Consider the following 25,164-nt stretch of genomic DNA (forward strand, 5'->3'; position numbering starts at 1 on the left):
TAACCTTTACTAATCTCTTTGCTAAAAAACAACAGCAGAATGTTAAAATGAAGTATTTTGACTATCAGTTTCAGCAGAGACCCAAAACAAAAGCAAGGTGTGAGACTGCAGGACATGCAAAGGAAGTGGTCAGAAACCATTTAGCTGACTACTTACAGTCTTTGAGCAAAGTTAGAGAAGCCAGGAAGAGTTGGCAGTTTGAATGTGATCTTTAGAGAGAGCTGTAAGGGAGTTGGGGTGCCTGTGCCTGCTGGGATGAGGCTTCAGAGACCTTGATAGTGCCCCATGGGACATAGGGACCTGGCTGTGTCCCCTGGTTTCTGACTCATGCCTAAGGCCCTGAAAACTCCAGTGGCAGAGCAGGGAAACTGTGCTGCTTGGGAATGGTCTGTGCTGCTCACTCACCTCTCCTTATTTTTCTCCTTAGTGCTTTTGACCAACATACTATATATTTTAAGTATTTTCCTCTCATTACCTGTTTTCCTCAATGCTATGTAAGTTCCATGAGTCAGAGATCTTTGTTTAATCTCTACTGCATCCTGGCGCCTAGAATACAATGTGCAAAAATGGGTATTTGTGTTGGACGTTTGCTGTAACTCCAGTAATCCTGCATGTTCAGTGTTGTTGCTCTCATTTTACATGTAGGAAACTGGAGTTTCCAGTAACTGGAGGGGTTAAGAACCGCATCCAGTATTGCATATACAGCTAAGAGGAAAAGCCAGAATTCAAAGCAAAGATGGTGAAAGTGAAAGTCGCTCAGTCGTGTCTGACTCTGCGACCCAGAATTCTCCAGGCCAGAATACTGGAGTGAGTAGCCTTTCCCTTCTCCAGGGATCTTCCCAACCCAGGTCTCTCGCATTGCAGGTGGATTTTTTCCCAGCTGAGCCATGCCTGTAATGCCTTATCGGCTGAGGTATCTGTTTCTCTGAAGTGTATTCTCATCCTTTCTTGGGCAGCAGATAGGACCTAATCTTTTTAGGGAAGCAAAATGCCAGTTCTATACTTGCATATCACTCAGTACATACTGAATAATGAAGACAACAAATATTTTTTTAAAGATTAATTGATTACATAGCTTTTGCTATTTAATGTCAGATTATTCCAAGAGCATTTAATGTGACTTTATAAATGCCCAATTGTTTACACAGGGCTAAATGTTTATATGTGTTTTTTAAGTGTTTAAACAGTAGAAGCTTATATACCTCTATTCTTGTTAACTATCAGATATTCATTTTTAATATGTTACTTTTTAAAATTGTGGTAACATACCCACAACACAAAATTTACCATCTTAACCATTTTTAAGTGAACAGTTCAACATTCAAACTATATTCACATTGTTGTGCAACCAGTCTCCAGAACTTTTTCATCTTGAAAAACTGAAACTCTTTGCCCACTAAACAACTCCCCACTTCCCCCTCCCCTCAGCACCTGGCAACCACCCTTCTACTTTCTTCTTTGAATTTGACTACTTACATGAGGAAGTTGGTGAAATTATACCATCTGTTGGCTACTATGAATAAGACTGCTGTGAAATTGATGTATTAATTTTAGGGCTGTCATAACAAAGTACCACAGACTAAATGGCTTAAACAACAGAAATTTATTTTCTCACAGTTCTGGAGGCTAGAGGTCCAAGATCAAGGTGTCAATCAGGTTGGTTTTCTCTGAGGTGGCTCTCCTTGGCTTGCAGATGGCCGTCTTCTTCCTCTTCACATGGTCTTTCCTCTGTGTATCCAAGTCCTAATCCCTTCCTCCTCTTCTTGTAAGGACACAAATCATACTGAATTAGAACCATCCCAATTATGTCACTTAACCTTAATTATACCTCTTTAAGGAGCCTATCTCCAAATACCAACACATACTAAAGTACTGGGGGTTAGGACTTAAAGATACAAATGGAGGCTGGAGGGAAGCCCACAGTTCAGCCCATAACACTGAGGGAACAAACATCTGAGACCCTGTTTTCCATTCTTTGGGGTATATATGAGATAGCTGCCTCGTGTGGTAATTCTATTTTAACTTTTTTGAGAAAGATAAATATGTTGCTTTGTACAGCATATTTTGCCTACTTACTTTTCCTCAAACCTCTCTGGCCATAACTCTTCTCAAACAAAAGATCTCCACAGCTCACATCAAGCATCAAATCCGCATTTGTTTTTGCTGGCTTATGGGATGATCCTCAAGCTCCTAGGCACACTGGTCTCAGCTCCCTCAATTTCTGCACTGGCAAATTTCTAAAATTTAATCAGGGGTGACCATAGAAAAGGTGTTTAATTGGAAAACAAAGTTCATATTCTAGCTCTATTCGACTCTAGTGTGACCTTGAGCAAGTTTCTATGCCTCTCAAGCCTCAGCTTCTTCATACAGTGCAGTAAGGATGTTGGGCTGACATACACACAGAGGGACCAGGCAGAGATGATGCCAATGGCGAGAACAGGCCCGGTGTGTGACGCAGAAGACAGCAGTAGGGATGCTGGAACAATGGAGAGGACATGCCTCAGCCTCATCGCTACTCACAAATGTGGGCTTGGAGTTGCCTGCCCATCTCATTTCTCATTAGAATCTGTGGAAGACTGGATTTTGTAGGAATTTCCTGTTACTTAATTTAGCAATCATTCAAAATTTTTAAAAAATCTCTTTGGGCCCAAAACATACTTCTCCCAGCCAGCTTGGGTCCGTGGGCCAGCAGTTTGCATTTTCTAGGCAGACCTTCCTCCAGGATAGAGGTCCCCTTACCTCTGCTCCTGCATCAGCAGCGCTAGCCCTGAGACTCTGCAGATGGTCCCCAGCTTCCCCAGCCTGCAGTATAGCATCTCTCCACCATTCTATATGAGTTCCTTTATGACCAGCATTTTTTCACTTACCAAGGTCCACCTATATTGCTGCATAGATAATACTTTTACTATATTTACTGCCAAGTAATATTCCATTGTATGAATTACTTATCCATTCATCAACTGGTGGACTTTTGGGTTATTTCCACTTGTTGGCTATTATGAGTAATGCTGCTGTGTGTGTTCATGTGCAATTCTTTGCGTAGGCATGTATTTTTCCATTTTCCTTACATATATACCAAGGAGTGGAATTGCTGAGTTGTATGGTTTTGAAGATTCACCAAAATGTTTTCCAAACTAGCTTCATCATTTTACATGCCTATCAGCAATGTAGGAGGGCTCCAGTTTTTCCATATCATCTGTCTTTTTTATTATAGCCATCCTAGTAGCTGTGAAGTGGTGGTATCTCTTGTGCTTTTGATTTGCATTTTCCTAATGACTAATAATGTTGAGCATCTTGACATGCATTTATTGGCCATTTGTATATCTTTGGAGAAATGTCTATTCATATCCTATGACCATTTTTAATTGAGTTGTCTTTTTACTGTTGTACTACAAGAGTTTTTTATATACTCTGGATATCACATTTTTGTCCCCCAAATTTAAGGATGCTCAGAATATTCTTCTTACTAAGATAGGATATTATTCTAACATGTGCAAAACAGGGTAAATTAACAGAAGGTCTTTTCTTTTAATATGCTTGATGGATGTTATTAAATTTGACCATATGGTATTAAGGAAATATAGTATTTTCTCTGTAATCCATTATATTTTAGCTAAAATAGCTGCAGAAACAAATGGCAACCCACTCCAGTATTCTTGCTGGGAAAATCCCGTAGACAGAGGAATCTGGTGAGCTGCAGTCCACAGGGTTGCAAAGAGTCAGACACAACTGAGCAAGTGACCATAAGCTGATAAATGTACCTGTTAAACCCCAAAGAAAACTAATTGTTTTTCTATTTGTATTTGGTTTTAACCATGCTAGTGACTCATTCATATTTTCCAAAAGTAAAACAAATATTAGATTGAAAAATACTTACAAAAAGGATTTACTCCTAGGGAGGTGAACTCTGAATCACAGAAGGACCAAAAAAAAGGAGGAGGATTACTTTTTGCTATATTTTATACTACAGGTGGTATGCTATTAAAAAATTAAATTTTAAAAAGAAAAAGCACTTCTAGAATATCTTGGTTATACCCTTAATCTTAGGATGGAAATAATTTAAAATCATGACCAAAAACTCAGACAAGATGAGAGAAGCTTAGATTTGAACCTCATCAAGTAAATTATGGTTACAAAATAACCCAGAAGCCATTAGAGATTTTTGCATTGTATTAAATGTGAACTATACATATTTTGCAACCACTTTGTTTCCTGGTTTGATGTTTAAGTAGATAAAGCATTCATCTTTCTCCTAAGGCTTAACCAGGCAGGACTGCTCCCTACCCATGGGATTAGTGAGTGGCATCTTAGCAGTCAAAAGGCAAAAGCCAATTCAAGCCCATCACAGCATCCTTGTTTTTGATCCAGAAAATAACCTGAGCAACATTCATTACCATGCAGTGCCTCTCCAAGCAGCATCCCTTGAAACCTGATGGTTTATTTAACCCAAGAAATCTGTAAAGCTTTATAATATAAAGTCAACAGCTCAGTGGAAAGAGGCCACATTCACCTTGATCTTTAAAAATCAATCAAAACACACAGTTTCCCACCTTGTATAACCCATCTTGGGTTTTTGAAAAGCAGGAGGACTTTTTTTTCTGTGTCTAGAATTTCAAGAGAAATTTTATCAAGCCAAAGTGAAGTGGCTTTCACCCCTGAGTTTCCAAATTCTCAAATATCACCAAATGGAAAACCTATGGGAGATTCCCTGCTTCCCTTTCCTCTTACTACTAGTCTTGATTCTCACAATTTTGTGTTATGTGTTCTACAAATGAACCTGATTTCGTAAGATCCATATAATTCTTTTGAGAAAATTTTTTTAATATTGAAGAGCTCAGAATTCTATTTCATGTATCTTCAATTAACAAGTATGTATAGAAGTAGAATTATGTGTCATGCCCAGAAGACGGAGGACTGAGGAGTACAATGACCTCAATAAGTCACCTATCTGGGAAGCTCAGACAAGAAGCCCAGGGGGTGACTTTAGGTGGGAGTTTTCAATGGAGTGAGCTGAGAACTCAGCTCCCAGGGGTGATGGGTCCTGGTGATGGGGAGGTGAGTGAGGAGGTCAGACTTCTCTCCTGCTCTCAGCCTTGGTGTCCAGGCAAAGCCCCAGCTAGGTCTGTCCCACATGGCTGCCAGCCAGACCCCCTAGCCCACCACTTCTAACACCAACATCAGACTCTTCCACCATTGTGTGTAGATATTTTGTTCCTGAAAACCACATGGAAAATTTCCACAGGTTAAAAATATAACTAACTTTTATTTCAGTAGGGGGGAAGACTGTACATTCCTGAGTCACTAAATTCCCAATTTAAACACTGTCAGTGTTAGCTGCAGGCCATGGGATCGCAAAGAGTCAGACACGACCGAACGACTGAACTGAACTGAATGTTAGTGTATGTGTGCGCTTAGTCATTTCTGACTCTTCAGGACCCCGTGGACTTAGCCCACCAGGCTCCTCTGTTCATGGAATTCTCCAGGCAAGAATACTGGAGTAGGTTTCCATTTCCTACTCCAGGGGATCTTCCCAACCCAGCACTGGAACCTGTGTCTCTTGTATCTCCCGCATAGGCAGGCAGATTCTTTACACTAATGGACCATTTACTTAACACTGGTTATCATATCATGACAAAACAAGCCGGCTTCCCTTCCATAAAGGACTCCAGAACTGTCTACCTGAATTCCTTTGGCTTTTGTTGTTATCCTTGTTAGGAAGGGTCCATCTCAACTGTCCTCACAAAGCACATGACACAGAGCTCTGTATTTATGTGATTCATTATTACTCCAACTGTTGGCCTTGAATCAGCAGCAAGAGCATCACCTGGGAGCTTGTCACCATGGGCTCCATGTCAGACCCAGTCAAACTCTGGGGGTGGGCCCCAGGAGTTTGGGCTATCACAAGCACCCCCCCCCCAAGGGGATTCTGCTGCACTTTTAGGTTTGAAGAAAGAAATCATCAATGCTAATGAGGGATCAGGTTATCTTTATAAGCTAGGAAAAACATCAATACTGTTGAGAAAAGGATTTAAGCAGTGAGAGCTAACTATTCAGAGCTGGAGATGGGCCTCTAGACTGCCAGAAGTCCACCCTCGCAAGGTGTGGGGCCCACAGATGACCTCTCAGAAATACAAAGTGTCTCATGCACTGAAGTTGACAGAGAAAAGGCACGGCCCATAAAGCCAGATTCTTCAGACATAAGCGCACATACCTCTAGGTGTGACCGTATCTCCTTCAAACACCCCACATTTTTCTTTCCCCCAAAGCTTACCCACCTCAGCCACCACTTGGGAGGGGTCCTTGGATTTTGTCTGAAGGCCACATGCTCATCATTCTTCCTTATTTTTCCAGTAAAGGGTTACCTTCCAGTTCCACCTTTACCTTGGAAGAGGGGACCATCTACTTGACTTCTGAGCCAAATGCTCTGGAAATGCAAGATGATGCCTCCGTGCTTGATGTCTATTTAGTAAGTAATATCTGGTTTCTTCCCCGTCTTTCCCCCTCGTTTACAAATGGATCCAGGCCATAGCTCATACAAGAACAAGTTCTGTAAGGTAAGGCATATTTGAGTTTAAAAAAAACAATGGCACCCCATCACTTCTACAAACAGTGCGTCTTTTCACAAATTTTATGTCATCCCACAGTTCTTATAGAACAGCACACGGAAGAATATTGAGGATAAAATCCTAAATCATCATATGTAATGAGAGCAAATCCCCTATTGTTGAAGCCAACTGGGGCACCTTGGTGTCATTCTTCACAAACTAACATCTATTTTGACTCAATTGTATCCACTTGTGTGGGGGCATGTGGGTTCATGTAGCCAAATAATGAAGCCAAAGCTGAGATCAGTGCAGTGCAAACCTTGTTCAATGGCAGAAGAATGGAGAGGTGAGAATATAGTTCACAGGTCAGCTTCTCACCCGTGTGGTGAGAAGGGTTTGATTTTAAAGAGTAAAGACAAGAGGAGGAGGGATGAGATGAAGCCGAGTGGAGGCATGTGCAATAGTCTATGTGGGAAGGGATAGGGATTTTTGAGGGAGTAGGGTGCCACTCTTTTTATCCTTTTTGGTCCTTAATTTCCAGTTGTGACCACCAGTGGGTATGTCATTTAATTCACTAATGTAGTAAAAATCAGTGTTTAATGAGATTCAGGGTCTGTCTGAGGTCACATTTATCATCATCTTGGTCCGTGCTGGTTCCATCTGGGTTTTTGGTTTTTGCTTCTCTCCTTATAACTTCCTTTCTTATCTCTTCATCCTGTGACTTAAAAGATTTACGTTAACTCCTACTGAAGGTAGAGGTTGGCAGATTTTGAGCAAAGACTCGGTGTAGCTCTGGCAACTCTGTGTTCTTATTGACCAAAAGAGGGAATTAACACCTACCTCACAAGGCTGCTTGACACAGCCATCCTGACAGGCGTGTGGTTTTGGTTTGCATTCTCCTGACGATTAGTGACGTTGAGTCTCTTTTCATATGCCTGTTGGCCATCTATAGGTCTTTGGAAAAATGCTTATTCTGGTCCTCTGCCTATTTTTTAACCTGGTTGCTTATATATATAAACAATCAGGTTGTTTATATGTATATACACATATAACATAATGTGTATATAAATAATCAGGTTTCATATATATATATATATTGAGTTGTATGACTTATTTATATATTTTGGGCATTAACCCATTATCAGACATATCACTTGCAGATGCCTTCTCCCATTCAGTAGGTTTTCATAGCATAGTATTTTGACCAATAATTATAATGGCCAAATTGGGTACATACCATAGGCAGGCACTCTACCAATGCTTCTCTTACACTAACTCTTTTGTAAGGTAGGTGTTGCACTTGCCTCCATTCATGCAGATGAGGAACCTGGGGCTTAACGGATCAGTTCTCAGAACTTTTAAGTGGCAGAGCCAAAATTCGAATCCAGCTCATACCTAAGCCCCCATCATTGTAATATTACCCATGAAGCCTCCTATCACTGCAGTTGTTCCTGGTTGATGTATCCATCTCATTGGAATCATGCTCCTCACGAAGGCAAGAAGTGGATCCAAAAAGGAAGGAGTGAGGATTTTTAGTTTTTATAAAATTCCTCTTTCATCCTTTCTATTTTCTCACATTTTTGTTGCCTCAGTTCTTAAACCTTTTGATCTCTGGATCCCTTCATATTCTAAAAGTTGAGGATCCCAGATAGCTTTTGTATATGTGGATTATATCTATCAATATTTTATATTTTTAAAATTAAAATGAGAAATTTCAAAAATATTGATTTGAAACAACTATTAAAATGTTAAATATATTTTTATGAAAGTTTCTATTTTTCAGAACGAAAATAAGCTTAGTGAAAAGAGTGGCATTATTTTATGTTTTTGTAATCCCTCTTGTAAGAAGCTGGATGTCTGCTTCTACATTGATCTGGCATGATATGGCATGTGACTGTACTCCACTGTGCACCCATGAGAGGGAATGAGAAAGGCAAATAACACCTTAGTATCAACAGGAAAATAGTTTGACCTCATGGATCCCCAGAACTGGTCTCCCACACCATTGTTCTAGTAGTTTAACTTATTCCCTTCTACTTGTGCAGAACCAAATGAGACAGGAATTAATTGAAAATAGGCACTGAGATTCTATGCTTTTCTCTGCCTCTCATTAATCACTGATGGTGAATTAATCACCCTTTTTGGTCCTTAGTTTTCTCACCTCTTAGGACCCCTTCCAGCTCTGACTGGCCATGGCCTATTCTAAATTACAAGGACTTCCGGAAATAAGGGTTTGTCTTTTTTTCCCCTCAGAATAGCTATAAGCTGTTTTTTCATATTGCAGTTTCATCACACATTCTACCGTCAACCTTCACAGTATTTCAACTTTTGTGGCAACACATTCAGAAAATTCTGCACCATTAACTTATATTTCTAGGGTGTGTTTTCACTCTGGAGATTATTTTGCATGCTCTTCCAATCTGAGAGGATGCAATTAACTGCCCTCCCTTCATTTTTTCTTTCCTTCAATATTTTCATTTGCCTCTACACTATGAAAGAATGGATGGCAAAGAAAAGCATCAGAAAGGAAAACCAGTCTTGCCAACGTCTTTGTCTCTCCTTCCTCTTGACCTGATTAGAATCCTCTTAATCACAGCCATCTTTACTGAAAGGGCAGCTGGACGTTTTTGTAGTGATATTATACTAGGTGTTGTAACCAAACATAAATTTTTCTTATAATGTTTCTCCTCCTTTAAGAGTTATTGGTTGTGCTACCACTTGCTAGTGCTACTATTTATATACTAATGGACAATACTGTTTACATCTCTTTAAAATATAATTTAAGCTCAAATGATTTATGCACACCAGACAACATATGAAATTTCCTTTTTAAAGATGCATTTATAAATATCACTCATTATTAGAAAAATGCAAATCAAAACTACAATGAGGTATGCAAACAATAAGCACTGGAGAGGGTGTGGAGAAAAGGGAGCCCTCTTGCCCTGTTGGCGGGAATGTACATTGATACAGCCACTATGGAGAAGACAATAGAGGTTCCTTAGAAAATTAGGACTAAATCTACCATATGACCCTGCAATACCAATATTGAGTATATACCCTGAGAACACCATAATTCAGAGACACATATAAGCCAGTGCTCATTGCAGCACTATTTGCAATAGTTAGGACATGGAAGCAACCTAGATGTCTATCAATAAATGAATCGATAAAGCAGTTGTGGTACATATATACAGTAGTATATTAATCATTAAAAGGAATGAATTTGAGTGAGTTGTGGTGAGGTGGATGAATGTAGAGCCTGTTATACAGAGTGAAGTTAAGTCAGAAAGAGAAAAATGTATATTAACACATATATCCAGAATCTAGAAAAATGATACTCATGAACCTGTTTGCAGGCAGTAGCATTGATGTATATACCACCACGTGTAGAAAGCTAGCGGGAAGCAGCTATAGAGCACAGGGAGCTGAGATCAGTGCTCTGGGACAACCTGCTCAGGTGGGATGGGGTCAGGGTTGGAGGGAGGCTCAAGAGGGAGGGGATATATGTATTCTTATGTCTGATTCACGCTGTTGTACAGCAGAGCCCACCACAACACTGTAAAGCAATTATCCTCAAATTAAAAAGATCCATCCCATTATGTGCGTGTAAATTAGGCTAGCTATTCTGCTTTTTCCAGTAGTTTGACATAAAATTAAAAGGATAGGTTACCTTAAATGGCTGCTAGTTGTTCCATTATCCTTATTCAAGCATTTGGTTCAGGTTCCATGTTCCTAGTTATTTCTTGGAAAAAGGCCGTTCACCTTCACGCTGTAGTTCCAGGCTATCTGATTCATTTTCAAATTACATCATTGTGTTTTTTAAGATTCTGTCCAATGACCAAAGAGATGTTTTCCCCTGCATTTTGAGTTGATGACACAGATTGGAGTATTTAAAAGAATACAGCAGAGATGAACAGGCTCTTGATTTTAAATGGCCAATCATGCAGTCTTCATAATAGGGCCCGATTCTGCTTTTTGAATCATCCGATATTCTAAGGCAACTGATCACGGTAGCTGTCATTTGGTGTTAGTGCAAAGAGGAACAACCAGCGAAGGCAGTGCAGCTGAAAAATGTTGTGGGTGAGAGTGTCCTTTTTTATGACTAACTGGGAATGGGTGGGTAGGTAGGAGATAATGGAACTGCTTTATTAAATAATAGAGAAGTGAAAGAGGGCTCCCACAAAATAACAGTTTTCTTGCTTCTGTTATTCAGTCTTCATGCCCTTTTTGCTTTGCACCTTACGTATTAACAGCCTCCCAATAATATATCCTATCAATCATCCAGATGTGTGTTTCTGCATGATGGCTGACGTGCAAAAACAGCTGAGGGCAAAGAAACAGTTAAGCCATTTTTTTTTAGCCATGCCACTACTGGCAATTAGTGTTCTGATATGCAGCTGTCAGACAGCTTGGTTATTTAGTGTGTCTTCAGGGTGGTTAATAATACTCTTTAATCATGGGACGAAGGGTGGCAGAGAAGCAAAAATGATTGAATTAACAGCTTATCATACTATTATCCATTAAAAAAAAGCTTGAGGAAAAAAAGACATTTTAAATTAGGTCACAGGGGTCCTAGAAAACTCAGTGGAACTTTTTGGCAAGAGACACTGCATTTCTGGACTTGACTTTCCTGACGCTGACGTTAATGACTTGTATGTGAAGCGTCGGCTCTCTGGAATCATTCCTTGCCTGAGCCAGCACTGGCTGCAAAGGACGTTTATTTGAAATGGTGGCAATTCTGTTGGCTTCTCAGCAGAGAGCTAGCATCCCCACCAACCAGAGATGCCGCAACATTTCTGGTAGGTCTTAGTGTGATCGAAATAGGAAGAGAGAGGCAGTGGCTGCCTTTGGTTTTTAAGATGTTTGACCAGAATGCCAGTTTCTTCTACTGTCTGACCACAAGGTTGAGAAAGGAAGAGATTTCAGAAAGGGCAAAAAATAGGACCCTTTTCAAAGAGGGTTTGATCCTTTTAAGTCACTGACCAAATAATATTTCTGAGACAGGTGGAAAAGCTGACAAAATGGATCTGACTGCCTGCACCCCACGGCACCTAGAAAGGATTCGTCCTCAAACAAGAGTGACGCCAGCTTCAAATTAATGAGGCAACCCGTCAGTCTGGATTAGGTCTCTGTAGGATTTTTTTTTTTTTTTTTCCAGCAAACAGCATTAAACTGCTGTTTAAGGATTAGCTTAGGGAATTGGAGTTATAAAGGCATACTGGCTTTCCAGTTAAATTAGGCCCACAGTTAATTGGATGACAGATTGCAGAGCTATGGTAGTTTTTTTCTTTTTGTCCTGGCTTTATAGTGAATTGTGGCCTTACAGGCCAGCTTGATTTCCACCTTTCTCAAGGCTGGTTTTTCTCTCAAGCTCACCTAAGGTTGCTATTCATCCAGGCCCTCGTTGGGTGCCCCGGTTATTCTTTGTCTTTACCTCTCAACACCAGGCTCTCTCTCCTTCCCCACTCCCTCCAGAATCTTCTTGTTGCTTCTCTGCTTTCGATTTCCATCTTCTCCCTCATCATAGGAAACCAGTGTTTGCTAGTCTCCTAATAAGCCTTTTCAATTCTTGGGAAGAGTGGGTTTGTAGAACAGATTCTAATGGTATGAACCTGGGGTCTACCAGGCCCTGAGCCTTCTGGAAACAAAAAAAGCAAATTCAAAAGGAGAATTTAGGAAATGAAAATTTTAGGGAAAGTAAGTTTAAATCATATCTGTGGGACCTCATGAGCTGGGCTGTCCCTCATACCATTCGCACTCCTGGGACCTGAGGAGGAATGGGAAAAGGGAGCAGAAGGGAGGAAATGGCAACCCACTCCAGTGTTGTTGCCTGGAGAATCCCAGGGACGGGGGAGCCTGGTGGGCTGCCGTCTATGGGGGTCACACAGAGTCGGACACAACTGACGCAACTTAGCAGTAGCAGCTAATACCAGATGACCTCATCTTAACTAGTTATATCTGCTAAGACCGTATTTCTGAATACAATCACATTTCAAGGCTCCAGGTGGATGTGAATTTTCAGGGGACAGTAGTCAACCAACTACACCACCTTACTGAGGACATGTGAAAGGGCACACACACCATGTGTGTGTGTGTCAGTCACTCAGTCGTGTCTGACTCTCCGTGACCCCATGGAATGTAGCCCACTAGGCTTCTCTGTCCATGGAATTCTCCAGGCAGGAATACTGGAGTGGGTTGCCATTCCCTTGTCCAGGGGATCTTCCCAACTCAGCAATCAAACCCAGGTTTCCTGTCCTGCAAGCAGATTCTTTACCATCTGAGCCACCAGGGAAGTAAGGTTGGATATATGTTTCCAAATTACTGTGGACTGCTCGCAAAAGGTATCAGGTGAATGAATGTATTGATAGATACAGTCACATGTTGGGGACATACTGTGTGTTAGAAATAAAATCGCTGAGGATGGAGCAGAGCACTGGTATTTTTAAAAGCTCCCCACACATCCAGGGCTGAGACCAGTCAGCTTGTCGACAGGGACCTTCAGCTCTGAACACCCTATAATCCTTCTGTGCTGAACGGAAAGAAAAGCTCCCCTCTAAGAGCCCCTAAGATGGTTGGCCAGTTAGGAAAAATGCACTTGATTCTAAGGTGAACCTTCATTTATGAACTGGATATGGGACTGGGTTCCTGCCGCAGACACTACTGCCACCTAGTGGTAGGAAGGTGCCTCTGACCAACCCGGATAAGGAGTGATTGAGGTCCTGGAATTGAAATCTAAGTGCGAGTGTGAGGCTCGGAGGACTGTCTCCACTCCGTGTACTTACTTTATGGCAGCCTCTCGGCGCTGTGAACCCACGTTTGGCAGGGGTACATCCTTCAAACAGCAAAGGCATTTCCCTCTGACAGACATCTACCACCTTTCAAGTTGGAGTGGAGGCTGCATTACAATCAGACAGAAAAATGAAGGTGCTAATTTTCCCTAGGATGCTAGCATGCCCTTCTCATCCATCAAGGCCAGATACACTTGAGCCTCTTTGTAAGCACTATGGCAATTTGGCGGTTAAACACAGAAAAATCCTTTTCACTGCTTAGGCAGCATCTTTAATGAAGTATCAACAAACATGGGGTGAAAAAAAGCCTTTTTTCCATTTTCAGTCTTGAACAGGCTGTTCTTTACAGCCACTCTACCCGCAGAGGACTATAGCTTTTGTGGTAGCTCCCAATACGGTTAAGTACGTGTGAGTGCTAAGTCACTTTAGTCGTGTCTGACTCTTTGTGACCTTATGGACTATAACTCGCCAGGCTCCTCTGTCCATGGAATTCTCTAAGCAAGAATACTGGAGTGGGTTGCCATTTCCTCCTCCAGGGGATCTTCCCAACCCAGGGATTGAACTCGTGTCTCTTATGAGTCTCCTGATTTGGCAGGCAGGTTCTTTACCACTAGCACCACCAGAATAAAATTCAAATGTAGGTCCTTATTTAAAAAACAAAAACAAGTTTCTAAATCCCAGTAATAGTACTGTATTTGTTTCCTAGGGCTGCCATAACGAAGTACTATAAACTGGGTGGTATAAACAACAGAACTGCATGTGTTGTTTCACAGTTCTGGAGGCTAGAAGTTCAAGGTCAAGGTGTTGGCAGGGTTCATCCCTTCTGAGGGCTGTAAGAGGATGAGCTCTTTCTGGCTTCTCTTCTTGGCCTGTGGATGGCCATTTTCTCCCTGTGTCTTCCTTCTGTGTGCCTGTGTATTCAAATTTCCCCCTTTTTATAAGCGTCTCAGTTATATCTGATCAGGGCCAGTCCTAATGACCTTACTTTAACTCCCTTACTCCTGTAGTACTGGGGGTTAAAGCTTGAACATATGAATAGGCCAAGGGGAACTGGGAGAGACAATGCAATCCATGCTGGCCACTGTGTTTTTGTGAAGAATAAAATGGTACCAAGAAAAGTGATGGAAGGGAAAGGCCTGATAGAGATGCAGCCTCTGGCTATGGCGTCTCTGGCAGCTCACCCTTGTCTTCTACACAGGGAGAAAAACCAGTGGCCTCATCCCAAGGCAGTGCTCCCTTTTGAATGAAGCTAGTCCCCACATTCTCCAGAGTGAATTCAGTTGCAGCCCCAGGGCTATGTGATACATTAGATAATAAGGTAACCATTTCGATTTACAATTAGCAACAGTCACTGTAAAGTCCAATGTAGAACTGTCAGCCACATAAATCACTGATGCCCTCCAGCTTCTCTTAGGTCTTTGGAAAACAAATCCATCAGGCCGGGAACTGTGTTAAAATATTGCTGCTATACTAACAGTTTTGAAATGAGAGGCCATAATCCTAAATCCATCCCTCGAGACACCCAGAATCAGTGCCAGGTTTATCTTGGGTCTGTTCTCATCTTATCAGTAATCTATCTGCGGGCTGGTGTGGAACACTTTGATAGGGCATTGGAGGCTGGCAGAAGGCCTGGGACTCCATGTGCTGCCAGCACTCGGGATTCAACAAACATTCTACATGATCGGCACAACGTGCTAAGTTTTCTTCCAAATTGTACGTACCCTCCAAGGTCATTCCAAGTCCACTTTTTGCCTCAAGGCTTCTCAATTAAGGCCCTTTAGTCCCTGGTTCTTGGGAAAGAATCATTTCACCCGAGTCTGAGTCTAAATTTTTTTTTTTTTAAGTACTAAGGTAAGAAACAGCTGGGAGGAAGCTTCCTACCTATAAAAACCCCATACCAGTGGATTGGATTCCACACATAGACTGTGTCCTGATTCCTACAGCACTGGTGTCTGTACTTGTTCACCTCCTTAAAAAAATGGTGAGCTTTTGGATACCTGCTGCTGCTGTTCAAAGAGAAATCTCCTACTCCAGTCTATTTCCAAGTGATCACACCTTGTGAAGTATCCTAACACGAGGCAGACATGAATATGATAAAATGAAAACACAGAACCTGATGTTTGAAGAAAAATTCCAGAGTACACGGTGGCTCCTGAGAAACTCAAGCGTCTTTGAGAAGGCAATCCGGTGAACCCAGAGAAGGAGGGGACACCGGGCCCCAGGGGATGAGAGGGGTGAGACTCTCTGTGGAGCTTCTTGTGTGTTTGTGGCAATGCAGAGTTTGGACTCAGATGAAGGGCGTGAGGCAGAATGCGTTGGTAGGTGCTCTCATGGCAACAGAGAGAACATTGGCCAAAAGAAGAACAATGTGAAATAGGAACAGAAGGAAGCAGGGCTAGGGAAGAGGGGCTTGGAACAGGAAAAGGAAATAAGGGACTTGCCACCTATGATAGCCGGCAGAGGAAATCAGTTTTTTCCTCAGGGATATTTTGGCCAAGAGTTTCAATTTAAAATCAGAATGGGGCTGCCCTTGGACCCCAGAGAGGAAAAAATCATGCTTCCGTGGGACCCTGGGGCTGAACTGTAAGGCAACTGTAGTTAAAAAAGAACATCATCCACGAAGGTCAGGAGCTCATGGAACAGTGAGACCTCAGGGACTATTTAGTGTGGTCATCTTAGCCAGTCTGACAGTCCTGAAACTCTGCCTTGTTTCAGCTCTGCCCTTAAATCCCCTCACAGCACATTCCAGATCTTACGAAATTCTCTTGGCTAAATATGCCTTTTAAACAGTAGGCTGAGGGTGTGTATGTGTTTCTTTCAGGAAAAAAGGGAGGGATGGAAATGAGCCTAGAAGTGAGACCTCAGAAGAGGAACGTCTCACTCCTGACAGCCTCGGCACAGCACTCTAAAAAGTCACCCTCCAAAAACTTAGCCCATCATGAAGTGATCTACTTCACGGGGACCCCTGGGGTAACCTGGCTGCCCCACAGTGGGGTCCACCCTCAGAAGGGGCTTGTGTTTAGCAAACAGACTACTTTTGTTTTGCTGTGTTCCTCTGTGTGCACTGTACAGTTTCAGTCATAGAAGTACCTGAGCTTAAGTGGAAATAAACACATGAACCTCTCACACACCCACATATGTGGATAAATAATGCTAAGGACTTAGGCCACGGAAAGACCTGAATACTCCTTTCACACCAGCCATTAGCACACCCGTTCCTTCAGGGCTCAGAATTTAAAACATCGCGGTTTCTCAGAGTGTCACATGCTTGGGGAACCCTGGCATCTGTGGACAGATGACGACGCACATGTGCACACGAGCAATTGATGGCAAGAGCTCAGTGTCATTCTGTCTGTCCCTGCTTCCCTGAGATATGGCTGGTTCTCCCACCAAAGCACCAGTTCCTGTTTCTACTTCCAAAGCCATCAGGTGAGGAGAGGGTTGAGTTCCAGTACCTCAGAAGAAGTTGCTAGTGTTTGGGGAAGTAATACCTGAAGAGCCCATATCTCTGTTGGAGAGCTGGAGGGGATCCTACACGTACCATATTTTGAAGAATAAACTCAAGCTATGAGTTTCTTCCCAGTGTAGATAGACAGCTGATACTTTGTCTCTCCACTGATGGCTAATAAAGGATTTGTGGATTATAATTTGGAGAAAGGAAAATTGTTGCACACTTCATACTAAATATGAGATAACAAAATCACCTTCTTCTCATTGTGGCCAAGTTTATAATCAGGGAGATACTGCTTATGACCTAAAGACCTTTAAGGCCACCTTGTTTTATTAGGGTTATAAATGGATACTTTCAGGTAACCAAACATGTCATTCCAGGATTACATTACAACATGGGTATAGAACTGGCAGTTCTTACCAACTGTGACATCCTTGTACCCTGGGGGTGAGAGTGGGTGTTTAATGAAGTTTACAGAAACTGCAACAAGACCCTCCAGTTTAAAAAAAAAAAAAAAATCCAAGGCAGAGTAGAAGGACTTGCTCGCCTTCGCTCATGAAAACACCAAAATCACAACTACCTGCTGGACAACAGCCATTGACAAAAAAGACTTGAATCTACCAAAAAATATATTCTACACCAAGAGATAAAGAAGCAGCCACTATGAGATAGTAGGAGGGGCACATTAGCAATAAAATCAAACCACATACCAGTGGGTGATCCACAGACTGGAAAAGAAATATATCGTAGAGGTTCTCCCACAGGAGTGAGAGTTCTAAGCCCCACTTCAGGCTCCCCTGCCTGGGGTTCTGGCAGCGGGAGGAAGAGCCCCCAGGGCATTTGTCTTTAAAGGCTGGTGGGGCTTTAGTGCAGGATCTCCAGAGTTCTGGGGGAAACAGACTCTGCTCTTGAAGGGTGCACACAGGTTTCACGTCAACTGGGACCCTGGGCAAAGCAGTGAGTCCATAAGAGCCTAGGCCAGACCTACTTGTGGGTCTTGGAGGGTCTCCTCAGGGCCTGGGGGTCAGCTTTGACTCACTGGGGGGCAAGGACACTGGTGGAGGCCCCAGGGAATACTCATTAGTGTGAGCTCTTGGGCAGCAAAAGCAGTTCTAAGAGGAAGTTTATAGCCACACAGTCTTACCTCAGGAAACAAGGAAAAGCACCTCAAATAACCTGACCTTACATATAAAGCAATTAGAGAAAGAATAAACAAAATCCAAATTAATTAGAAGGAAAAAATTATAAAGATTACAGCAGAAATAAATGAAATAGAAACAAAGAAAATAGAAAACATCAATGAAACTAAAAGCTGTTTCTTTGGAAAGATAAATTGATAAACCTTTAGTTAGACTCATCAAAAAAAGAGCTCAAATCAATAAAATCAGAAATAAAAAAAAGTTAAATCTGACACCACATAAATACAGATGATCATATGAGACCACTACAAGTGACTATATGCCAATAAAATAGACAACCGAGACAAAATGGAAAAATTCTTATTAGAAAGGCACAATCTTCCAAGACTGAACCGGGAAGAAATAGGAGATATGAACAGACCAGTCACAAGTAAAAACTTTCAACAGACAAAAGTCCGGGACCAGATGGCTTCACAGGTGAATTCTATCAGACATTTAGAGATGATGTAACACCTATCCTTCTGAAACTATTCCAAAAAATTGAAGAGGAAGAAACACTTCCAAACTCATTCTAGAAGGCCACCATCACCCTGATACCAAAACCAGACAAAGACACCACAAAGAAGAAAATTGCAGACCAATATCACTGATGAATGTAGATGCAGAAATTCTTAACAAAATACTAGCAAACAGAATACAACAATACATTAAAAGGATCATACACCATGATTAAGTGGGATCCCTGGGATGCAGAGATTCTTCACTATCCACAAATCAATCAGTGTGATATACCACATGAACAAACTGAAGAATAAAAACCATATGATCATCTCAATAAATGCAAAAAAAGCTTTTGACAAAATTCTATGCTCATTTATGGTAAAAACTCTCCAGAAAGTGGGCACAGAGGGAACCTACATCAATATAATAAAGGTCATATATGACAGAGCCACAGCTAACATCATACTCAACAGTGAAAAGCTGAAAGCAGTTTCCTCTAAGGTTAGGAATAGGACACGAACGTCCACTCTTACCTCTTTTATTAAACACAGTTTTGAAAGTCCTAGCCATGGCAATCAGAGAAGAAAAAAGGAATCCGAATTGGAAAAGAAGTTAGCAGATAAAATGATACTGTACACAGAAAATCCAAAAGATGGTACCAGATAATTGTGAGAGTTCATCAGTCATTTCAGTAAGGCTGCCAGATACAAAATTAATACACAGAAACCTGTTGCATTTTCAAATCAAAAAAATGACATATCACCTCACAGCAGTCATAACAGCCATCATCATCAACAATAAATGCTGGAGAGGGTGTGGAGAAAAGGGAACCCTCCTACACTGTTGGTAGGAACGTAAATTGGTACTATCACTTTGGAGAACAGTATGGAGGTTCCTTAAAAAACTAAAAATAGAGCTACCATATAACCCAGCAATCCCACTCCTGGGCATATATCCAGAGAAAACCATAATCTGAAAGGATGCAGGCACTGTGATGTTCACTGCAGCACTATTTACAATAGCCAGGACATAGACGCAACCTAAAAGTCCATTGACAGGAATGGGTAAAGATGTGATACATATACACAATGGAATAGTACTTACCATTAAAAAGAATGAAATACATTTACAGAGATGTGCATGGACCTGAAGCTGTCAGGCAGAGTAAAGTAAGTCAGAAAATGAAGCACAAACACTGTATAATATCACTTATATGTGGAATCTAGAAAAATAGTAGAGATGAACTTATTTGCAAAGCAGAAGTAGAGTCACAGATGAAGAGAACAAACTTATGGTTACCAACAGGGGAAGGTGGGTGGGGTGAATTCAGAGATTAGAACTGACATATATACACTATGATTTATAAAATACATAACTAATGAGATTCTGCCGTATAGCACAGGGCACTCCACTCAGTGCTCTGTGGTGACCTACATGGGAAGAAAATCTGGAAAAGAGGGGATCTGTGTATACATAGGACTAATTCATTTTGCTGTACAGCAAGAAACTAACAAAACATCATAAAGTAATTGTGTGTTAGTCACTCAGTCATGTCCACCTCTTTGCAACCCCAAGGACTATAGCCCATCAGGCTCCTCTGTCCAGGGAATTCTCCAGGCAAGAACACTGGAGTGGGTTGCTATTTCCTTCTCCAGGGGATCTTTCTGATCCAGGGATCGAACCTGGGGTCTCCTGTATTGTAGGCAGATTCTTTACCATCTGAGCCACCAGGGAAAGCAATTATACTCCAGTAAAAATTAATTTTAAATATTTGTTCCATTTCTATACACTTGCAATGAAAGGTCAGAAAGAGAAATTAAAAAAATAATCCCATTTACCATAGCATCAAAAAGAGTAAAATACCTAGGAATAAACCTACCTAAGGAGGCAAATTCATGGGGTCACAGAGTCGGACACGACTGAGTGACTGAACTGAACTGAAAGGAGACAAAAGACCTGTACTCTGAAAACTGAGATGTTGATGAAAGAAATTGGTTCAGTCGCTCAGTTGTGTCTGACTCTTTGCAACCCCATGGACTGCACCACACCAGACTTCCCTGTCCTTGACAATCTCCCTGAGTTTGCTCAAACTCATCTCCATTGAGTTGGTAATGCCAACCAACCATCTCATAAGATGACACAAACAGATGGGAAGATATACCATGTTCTTGAATTAGAAGAATCAATATTGTCAACATGACTATAATACTCCAGGCAACCTACAGGTTCAGTGGAATCCCAATCAAATTACCAATGACATTTTTCACAGAACTGAAACAAAAAATTTTTTAAGTTTTATGGAAACACAAAAGACCCTGAATAGCCAAAGCAATCCTGAGAAGGAAAAACGGAGCTGGAGGAATCAGGCTCCCTGACTTCAGACTATACTATTAAGGCTACAGCAACCAAAAAAGTATAGTACTGGCACAAAAACAGAAATATGTTAATAGATCAACGGAACAAGATAGAAAGCCCAGAAATAAACCCTTGCACCCATGTCAATTAATCTATGACAAAGGAGGAAAAACTGTACAATAGAAAAGAGACAGTCTCTTCAATAAGTGGTCCTGGGAAAATTGCAGCACGTGGGTGTAACCTTAAAAATGAAAGAGATCTCGGTCATTACCAAGGAAAAGCATTCAACATCACAGTAATCGAAGGCTGTGCCCCAACCACTGATGCTGAAGAAGCTGATCAGTTCTAAGAAGACCTACAAGACCTAGAACTGACACCAAAAAAAGATGTCCTACTCATCATAGGGGACTGGAATGCAAAAGTAGGAAGTCAAGAGATGCCTGGAGTAACAGGCAAGTTTGGCCTTGGAGTGAAAAATGCATCAGGGCAAAGGCTAACAGAATTCTGTCAACAGAATGCACTGGTCATAGCCAATTCCCATTTTCAACAACATAAGAGCCAACTTTACATCTGGACATCACCCAATGGCCAATACCAAAATCAGACATTATATTCTTTGTAGCCAAAGATGGGAAGGCTGTATATAGTCAGCAAAAACAATACTGGTTCTGACTGTGATCATCAGCTCCTCATAGCAAAATTCAGGCTTAAACTAAAGAAAGCGAGGAAAGCTATTAGGCCATCAGGTACAACTTAAAATCACTTCCCCTAGGAATATACAGTGGAGGTCACAAATAGATTCAAGGAATTCGATCTAGTAAACTGTGCCTGAAGACCTGTGGACAAAGGTCCATAATATTGTATAGCAGGCAGCAAACAAAACCATCCCAAAGAAAACGAAATGTAAGAAGGCAAAGTGGTCGTCTGAGGAGGCATTACAAATAATAGAGGAAAGAAGAGAAGCAAAAAGCAGAGGAGAAAATGAAAGTTACACCCAACTAAATGCAGAGTTCCAGAGAATAGCAAGAGAGAAAAGAAGGCCTTCTTCAATGAACAATGCAAAGAAATGAAAACAACAGAAAGGGTAAGACTAGAGATCTCTTCAAGAAAACTGGAAATATCAAAGAAATATTTCTGCCAAAGATGGACACAATAAAGGACAAAAATAGTAAAGACTTAATAGAGGCAGAGAGAACAAAAAGAGATGGAAAGAATACATCGAATAACTGTACAAAAAAGATCTTAATAACCTGGATAACCACAATGGTGTAGTCTCTCAGAGCTAGACATTCTGGAGTGTGAAGTCAAGTGAGCCTTAGGAAGCACGGCTGCCAATAAAGCTAGTGGTGGTGATGGAATTCCAGTTGAGCTATTTAAAAATCTTAAAAAGATGATGCTATTAAAGTGAGACACTCAATATGTCAGCAAATTTGGAAAACCCAGCAGGACTGGAAAAGGTCATTCCTCATCCCAATTCCCAAGAGGAGCAATACTAAAGAATGTTTAGTACCAGACAGTTGGCACTCATCTCCCATGTTACTAAGGTTATTCTCAAAATCCTCCAAGCTAGGCTTCATCATTAATGTGAACCTAGAACTTCTAGATGTTCAAGCTGGGTTTAGAAAAGGCAGAGGAACCAGAGAGAAAATTGCCAACATTCGCTGGATCATAGAGAAAGCAAGAGAATTCCAGAAAAACATCAACCTCTGTTTCACTGACTATGCAAAAGCCTTTGACAGTGTGGATCATAACAAACTGTGGAAAACTCTTAAAGAGATGAGAATACCTGTTTTCTGAGAAACCTTTATGTAGGTCAAGAAGCAACAGTTAGAACCCTGTATGGAACAACTAACTGGTTCAGAATTGAGAAAGGAGTATGACAAGGCTGTTGATTGTCACCCTGTTTAACTTATACACAGAGCACATCATATGAGGTGCTGCATGGATGAGTTACAAACTGGAATCCAGATTGCTGGGAAAAATATCAACAACCTCAGATATACAGATGATCCCACCCTAATGTCAGAAAGTGAAGAGGAACTAAAGAGCCTCTCGATGAGAGTTACAGAAGAAAGTGAAAAAGCTGGCTTAAAACTCAATAGTAAAAAAATTAAGATCATGGCATCCAGTTCCATCACTTCATGACAAATAGAGGCAGAAAAGGTAGAAGCAGGGACAGGTTTCCTCTTCTTGGGCTCTTAAATCACTGTGACGGTGACTGCAGCCATGAAATTAGAAGATGATTGCTTCTTGGCAGGAAGCTATGACAAGCCTAGACAGTGTGTTAGAAAGCAAGGACATCACTTTGCCAACAAAGGTCCATTCAGTCAAGGTTATGGTCTTTCCAGTAGTCATGTATGTATGTGAGCTGTGGACAATAAAGAAGGCAGAGCACTGAAGAATTGATGCTTTTAAACTGTGATGCTGGAGAAGATTCTTGAGAGTCTCTTGGAAAGCAAGGTCAAATCAGTCCATCTTAAAGGAAATCAACCCTGAATACTCTTTGGAAGGACTTAGACTGAAGCTGAAGCTCCAGTACTTTGACCAGCTGATATGAATAGCTGACTCATTGGAAAATACCCTACTGCTGGGAAAGATTGAAGGCATAAGGAGAAGAGGGAGACAGAGGATGAGATGGTTGGATGGCATCACCGATTCAGTGGACATGAACTTGGGCAAACGCCAGGAGATGGTGAGCAATAGTTACAGAGGTGGACATGACTTGGTGAACATGAACAACAACATGTAAAAGGATGAAACTAGAACATTATCTGTCCCCATACACAAAAGTAAACTCAAAATGGCTTAGATCTAAAGTAAAACAAGCTACTATAAAGCTCTTCAGTTCACTACAGTTCAGTTGCTAAGTTGTGTCCAACTCTTTGTGAACCCATGGACTGCAGCATGCCAGGCTTCCCTGTCCATCACCAACTCCCAGAGTTTACTCAAACTCATATCCATCTAGTCGGTGATGCTATCCAACCACCTTATCCTTTGTCATCCCCTTCTCCTCCTGCCTTCAATCTTTCCCAGCATCAGGGTCTTTTCCAATGAATCAGTTCTTCACATCAGGTGGCCAAAGTATTGGAGTTTCAGCTTCAGCATCAGTCCTTCCAATGAATATTCAGGGTTGATTTCCTTTAGGATATACTGGTTGGATCTCCTTGCTGTCCAGGGGACTCTCAAGAGTCTTCTCCAACACCACAGTTCAAAAGCATCAATTCTTCGGCGCTCAGCTTTCTTTATATAGTCCAACTCTCACATCCATACACAACTACTGGAAAAAACCATAGCTTTGACTAGACTGACCTTTGTTGGCAAAGTAATGTCTCTGCTTTTTAATATGCTGTCAAGGTTAGTCATAGGTTTCTTCCAAGGAACAAGCATCTTTTAATTTCATGGCAGCACTCACCATCTGCACTGATTTTGGAACCCCAAAAAATAAACTCTGTCACTGTTTCCATTGTTTCCCCATCTATTTCCCATGAAGTGATGGGATCAGATGCCATGATCTTAGTTTTCTGAATGTTGAGTTTTAAGCCAACGTTTTCACTCTCCTCTTTCACTTTCATCAAGAGGCTCTTTAGTTCTTCTTCGCTTTCTGCCATAAGGGTGGTGTCATCTGCATATCTGAGGTTTTGATTTTTCTCCAGCAATCTTGATTCCAGCTTGTGCTTTATCCAGTCCAGCATTTCTCATGATGTACTCTGCATATAAGTTAAATAAGCAGGGTGAAAGGATACAGCCTTGACATACTCCTTTCCCAATTTGGAACAGTCTGTTGTTTCATGTCCAGTTCTAACTGTTGCTTCTTGACCTTCATACAGATTTCTCAGGAGGCAGGTCAGGTGGTCTGGTGTTCCTATCTCTTGAAGAATTTTCCACAGTTCGTTGTGATCACACACAGTCAAAGGCTTTGGCATAGTCAATAAAGCAGAAGTAGATGTTTTTACGGAACTCTCTCCATTTTTCATGATGCAACAGATGTTGGCTATTTGATCTCTGGTTCCTCTGCCTTTTCTAAATCCAGCTTGAACAACTGGAAGTTCATGGTTCACATACTGTTTAAGCCTGGCTTGGACAATTTTGAGCATTACCTTACCAGCATGTGAGATGAGTGCAGTTGTGCAATAGTTTGAGCATTCTTTGGCATTGCCTTTCTTTGGGATTGGAATGAAAACTGACCTTTTCCAGTGTTATGGCCACTGCTGAGTTTTCCAAATTTGCTGGCATGTTGAGTGCAGCATTTTCACAGCATCGTCTTTTAGGATTTGAAACAGCTCAACTGCAACTCTGTCACCTCCACTAGCTTTGTTCGTAGCGATGCTTCATAAGGCCCACTTGACTTTGCATTCCAGGATGTCTGGGTCTAGGTGAGTGAT

The 25,164-nt window shown here is 41.4% G+C and overlaps 1 protein-coding gene and 1 long non-coding RNA gene across 3 annotated transcripts in view; one reads left to right on the plus strand and one right to left on the minus strand.

Moving 5' to 3' along the window:
- PIP5K1B (phosphatidylinositol-4-phosphate 5-kinase type 1 beta) overlaps positions 1–25,164 on the plus strand; it is a 359,464-nt gene that overhangs the window by 329,339 nt on the left and 4,961 nt on the right. The window contains exon 14 of one of the 2 annotated variants that reach the window (XM_005683717.3): positions 6,352–6,466. In XM_005683717.3, the coding sequence (XP_005683774.1) occupies positions 6,352–6,466 (115 nt within the window). Of the gene's footprint in view, positions 1–6,351; positions 6,548–25,164 lie in introns of those variants that run through there. The other variant, XM_018052047.1, reaches the window with a different exon arrangement.
- LOC106502407 lies at positions 1,589–5,392 on the minus strand. Its single transcript, XR_001918436.1, has 2 exons — positions 2,077–5,392; positions 1,589–1,762 (listed from the first exon to the last, which is right to left on the minus strand). It is a non-coding gene; the product is annotated as an uncharacterized LOC106502407 (long non-coding RNA).

The sequence above is a fragment of the Capra hircus genome, chromosome 8 (assembly GCF_001704415.2).
Source record: "Capra hircus breed San Clemente chromosome 8, ASM170441v1, whole genome shotgun sequence".
Lineage (NCBI taxonomy): Eukaryota > Metazoa > Chordata > Mammalia > Artiodactyla > Bovidae > Capra > Capra hircus.